The following is a 5,147-nucleotide window of genomic DNA, read 5'->3' as shown; positions in this document are numbered from 1 at the left end:
TATATGAAAAATAACCGTGGCGTAACGCTTAGGCCACGGTTTGGCCACGGAAATCCAACTGTTGAGTATACGGCCGTGGCCTAAAGTAAAGTCCACGGTTTTTTGGTATAGACCACGCCTTTTTGACAACCGTGGCTTTTTTAAGCCACGGTTTAGGTAGCTTGATTAAGGCCGCGGTTTGTATTTGCCATGACTGCAAAACTGTGGCTATATGGTAAAGCCACGGTTTCAATTTAACGTTACAACACAGTATTGGTTCAAGATATAGCCACGGTTTGGTTATGACCACAGATTTAAAACCGCGGTTATATTTTATGCATTCTAAACCATTAATCTTGCCACAATTTATTTCTGTAACATTATATAAATATTTTATTAATTATACTTGTGGTGGCTATCAATAAAACATTATTTTCAAATTTTTGAAAATCAAACAACAATTATTTATTCATAATTAAAGAAGTTTAAAATGTTACAATCTTGCATCACAATCTTACAGAAATGATTAATTAAGCAAAGAAATAAAAGATACAGCTTCAGCAATGGATTGACATATTCAATTTAGTGATCATCCATTCACTTGCCATTTTGATGCTTAGACTTTTTCGCTTTTCTTATCTCCGACAGTAAACTAGCAAACCTGCAAACATATAAATATAATCAATTTTTACCTATTGAAAATAGGTTAGAATAGTTCATTTATTAATGTTTAATAAATAAGTTACTATAAAATCAATTTTTACCTATTGAGTTCTTCCTGAATGGTGCCTTTATCAGGAACTGTTTCATATACGCCTGAATCTAGATTCACTCTGGTAAATTTTTTCTTCAATAAATTCTCACCAGCTTTCACCAGATTATTCAGATTATCTTTAGTAGATATATCCACAGATGCTACCTCTCCCTCTAATGTATCATCCTGTTTCATGCAACCATGTCAAGTTTCTAACAATTTAACTATATATATACTGTATATAACTATATATATACTCATTAGAAGTACATAATTACTTACTTGAATTCTGAGGTAGTTGTGTTGAGATTGAAGAGCAGTAAAAAGTACAGAGTTGTGATAATCAACCATATCAGTGCTTGCTTCATTGAAATAGTCAAGAACTGGAGTTGCACCAGAGTTGAACAACCATGTCAATGCACCTCACTGGTTATAAAATCAATTGCAGTGAGGTTTCTATAAAATCAATTTTTACCGCGGATCTTGACATGGCCAGAGAGTGTCATGTTTCGTGATATTCTAACCTATTTATTAAACATTAATAACTGAACTATGAGACTCTTAGGTCATGGTCAACTTGAACTGCAATCAAACCTCCTAAATAAACGAACTGTGGGAAAGGCTAGTTCATGATTCAACCAGTTGAAACATTCAGTTCGGTTTATTAATATTGCTAATCACTATCTATGTCTTGATTTTATAACGGAGAATCAAGAATATTTTATATTTGCAAAGGGTCCTCTGATAGATGTCACATTTGGTTTAGGAGTACATACCGTTTGAGGTGTCAATACCGCCAGCAGGTTCTTGGTGAAATGCATACCATTGCATCTTTCCAGAACTGACGTCTGAAGATACAAAGTATTACTTATGTCCTAAGAATACTCGATACCTTTCAACAAAGAAGTTCAAGTGAGCTTCTCAACATGTTATGCTTTTTCTCATTAACAAAAAATGAAGGCTAGAAAGTATAATTAAATAGGCATTTTTAAGTTAGAGAAATGGAAAACTTACCCAACAGATTCAATGTCAGGTGGCACGAAATCTGTTATACCAGTATAACAAGTATATCCAGAGTATGTAGCTTCTGTTGCCCCAAATAACTTTGTCCTCACCTATTCACAAAATAATACAAGTATAATAACACAAAACCATAAGTTACTTACTATTAAAAAAAACTCATTAATTCCTAATTGTTGAGTTTAAACATCACTACCTACACCTACATCATTTCAGTATACTAACTAAGAAACCTAGTATCTCTCTTTCATAAAATTAAATAGCAACAAGGTTCCTGAGAAAAGTCCTAAAAGCCACAAAAGAACAAAACTTCTCTTAAACAAATTATAAGCAGTCCCTTCAATTTAAAACATGTTATGTCTCAAAAAGCTCAATAACAACAGTAAAATAAGAACTTGAAGAAGAAAATGAAAACCTAACTAACATATTTATCAATCAATGATTAAAATCATGAGTATTAAACAAAGGGATAAAAATGATATGGGTTACATCACTAGACAACACAATCCACGGCGGAGTGTTCATGATTCGCGCGTTCTTAAGGGCGAAACCCTTAAGAATCGGCAATGGAATTCCCTTTTTTAGGACAGTTGATGTCAATGACTGCAAAATGGATAAAAAGATTCATATAAATGACTAACAAGTAGCATATGTGAAAAAGATGAATGAATTTATTGCTACTTACCTGAATTACATTCATGCGAAACGGTAGCATCGATATCTTGATCAGACACTTCTATAACCGGTGGAGAAGATACCGAGATATTAAGATTCATGTCATCGTTTGGATATTGTTTGTATAATTGAGGAATGATGAGTTTCCATTCAGCAGTGTTCAAAACGGACTGATTAGGTAGTTCATCAAGTATCCAATGCAAAGCATCTGCCTGAGGCAAGAACAGCATAAACTATCAAAACTATACTTGAGTTGAGTTTATAATAATTTAAATGTATCTACAGAATTCAGAAACTTACTGCAAAGTAAACTTCCAAGGCCGATTTGAAAATATTTTCATGTATTGAAATGTTAATCATCTTTGGTAAATCACCATTTGAAACAGAAATGTCATCAGATTCTTTATGGTAACCTTAAGGTACTAAAACACCCTTTCTCTCACTGAATAAACCAATCAAGTGTAGTGACATCTTTACTCTTTTCATTGTTTATACCCCTAGGGTGTGGCAACACCAATACATTAGGAGGGTCAATCCTGGAATCAAATTTGCATCTCCCTTCATCTATCATCCAAATACGAGTTGTTGAATCCCCAGACCTAAGTTAAAATAATGAAAATAAAATTATTCTTTAAACCATGTTTCAGAATAAAAGAAAAAGATGATTGTCATCTCATCTATTTTAAGTTTCCTTTAGTCACTTACACTTCCAACTAAAGCCCTGCAAATTCCCAAGATGAAGTTCATTTTTATCACATCCTTAATTAAAGAAAGGTGAAGAATTAGTTGAAATATCTCTTAAAGAATCCATAACTATGAGTTCCCATAACCGAAGTATCAACTTCAAATTTCTTAACTGCTCTACATATCACATCCTTGGCATCTCCACTCCCAACTACTCTCTCCATTTTGATCTGCACAAACATGTTGTCAGCACAGACACATAATAAATGAGTTTGATAAAATCACAGCACGATATTGTCAAAAACTAATGCTACGATGATTCTGTCTAGTAGCATTAGGTATTGACATATCTTGGATAAAAAAACTCCTACGTCAGTTAAATGCAGTTTCTTGCAAATATCTCCAGCTCTTTCCATTGCTGAATCAACCAATCCAATGTAATACTTTTCCATATCTGAAATAACATCATTGTAAAATACATACCCTATAAACATGAAATCACAACAACGAAATTAGTCAAAATATGGAAAGAAACTAGTAACCGCAAACAACACAAACAATTTTATAACTGGAATGAAGAGATTAAAACTAATCTGTTGCAATGACAGATTGTATAGCAAGAGTTGGCTTGACATAGAGCAGAACTAGTTTAACATTTGAAGTCTCATGAATAAGATTAGTGATGCACCAGTAAAGTGCAAACATGCTTTCCTTGCTCTCATCCACAGCCACCAAAATCCTTCGCTCCATATTGTTAATCTATAAACTCAATCTTTCTATTGTTTGTCATGTTTTTGAGGATTTGAATCGTTGATAATGAAAGTGAATGAGATTGGATTATACATAGAAACAGATAATGTTTCTGATAAGAGTAGGGTTTGAGGAGATTAAACAATGTTTGTTAAGCAGAGAAAATAACACGAGTTGTTACGGAAATACTAGTATTTATTAATAGATTTCATTGTGTATGCATTTATCATCAACATTTATGATCCTAACTGTATATGGACTACTCAAATATGATGACGGAACTGCCAACTACTACACTGATCAGAAACATTATCCGTTTTTATGTACAATCCAATCTCAGAAATTGATGTTGAACCAAGCCCTTTTTACTACTATTCTTTTGAGATATAAAATTTAGTGGACACATGTTTACTAAACACACATGTTTCCAATTAATATACAAATATATAATATTTTTATTTGAGTGTCTGAAGTCTTAACAGAGATTAATATAACAAAACAAAATTAAAACAAATCAAGAGGCTTCGATGGTCAAAGATCTAACGAAGATGGTGGTGGCTCTGTGTGGAAGAATCGATACTAAATTTTCAAATAAAAGGGACTAGGGCACAAAAATTACTTGTGTGATTTAGATAGATTAACAACACACCTTGCTTGAATGAACAACAGAAAACAGATCAAGTTTGGTAAAGAGTCGTCAGAGGGAGTGTTGCGGCCAGATCTGTGGGAGAGGAAGACGCGCGTGGTGTTGAATCGGTGAAGCGTTGGTGTGCGAGTGGTTCGTCGATGAACTGGCGGTGATGACGGAAGCGGGCAACGGCGGAACAACGTCAGAGATCCGAGAATGTGCGGTTTTGGCTGAAGGCTGCTGCTCTTCGTGATTTTTTTAAGGTTGTTCCTCGATCCGGTTGAGGTGGACGATAAGAGGAATTGATGGCTGTGACCGAATCTGAGACTGCTGAACAGACGGGCTGTGCTGTTGCTTTTGCTCCCAGTCACACTATTGTAGTACCTGGAAAGAGGAATGTTGATGGTGGAGAGCCTGTTCTCGTAAATGACTTTAGGGCTGAACCTGTTGGTTTGTACAATTTGTTGGGTGTTGGTCAAAAGTGATGGTATTAGTTATTGTTAGTGATGAAGTTTGTGAGGAATTTGAACAAGGATTAATGGTTATTATGGAATGAAGGTGAGAATGAACTAGGGTTTCTGGTGAGAGAGAAGGGACGAAGGTTTTGGGAGAGAAAGAAGGGAAAATGTTTTGTGAGGAACTGAAAAGGAGAAATTA

At 34.5% G+C, this 5,147-nt stretch overlaps 2 protein-coding genes across 3 annotated transcripts; both read right to left on the bottom strand.

The window, feature by feature from the left end:
* Nucleotides 1-425: 425 nt before the first annotated feature.
* On the bottom strand, nt 426-2,867 carry LOC131649479 (putative BPI/LBP family protein At1g04970). Its single transcript, XM_058919240.1, has 8 exons — nt 2,729-2,867; nt 2,440-2,640; nt 2,243-2,356; nt 1,748-1,848; nt 1,510-1,625; nt 1,016-1,159; nt 744-919; nt 426-640 (listed from the first exon to the last, which is right to left on the bottom strand). The coding sequence occupies exons 1-5, from the start codon at nt 2,786-2,788 to the stop codon at nt 1,598-1,600; spliced, it is 504 nt and encodes a 167-aa protein (XP_058775223.1). The 5' UTR covers nt 2,789-2,867; the 3' UTR covers nt 426-640; nt 744-919; nt 1,016-1,159; nt 1,510-1,597.
* On the bottom strand, nt 2,868-5,147 carry LOC131646357 (uncharacterized). 2 transcript variants are annotated; one of them, XM_058916417.1, is made up of 4 exons: nt 4,512-5,147; nt 3,484-3,596; nt 3,226-3,342; nt 2,868-3,029 (listed from the first exon to the last, which is right to left on the bottom strand). In XM_058916417.1, exons 2-4 carry the CDS (start codon nt 3,562-3,564, stop codon nt 2,868-2,870), a joined length of 360 nt encoding a protein of 119 aa, XP_058772400.1. In that variant the 5' UTR covers nt 3,565-3,596; nt 4,512-5,147. The 2 variants fall into 2 exon arrangements, with proteins under 2 accessions (XP_058772400.1, XP_058772399.1); XM_058916416.1 differs by having other exon boundaries at nt 3,484-3,566.

The sequence above is a fragment of the Vicia villosa genome, linkage group LG2 (genome assembly GCF_029867415.1).
Source record: "Vicia villosa cultivar HV-30 ecotype Madison, WI linkage group LG2, Vvil1.0, whole genome shotgun sequence".
Lineage (NCBI taxonomy): Eukaryota > Viridiplantae > Streptophyta > Magnoliopsida > Fabales > Fabaceae > Vicia > Vicia villosa.
Note: the sequence above shows the minus strand (reverse complement) of the source record. Positions and strands in the feature narration are given on the sequence as shown.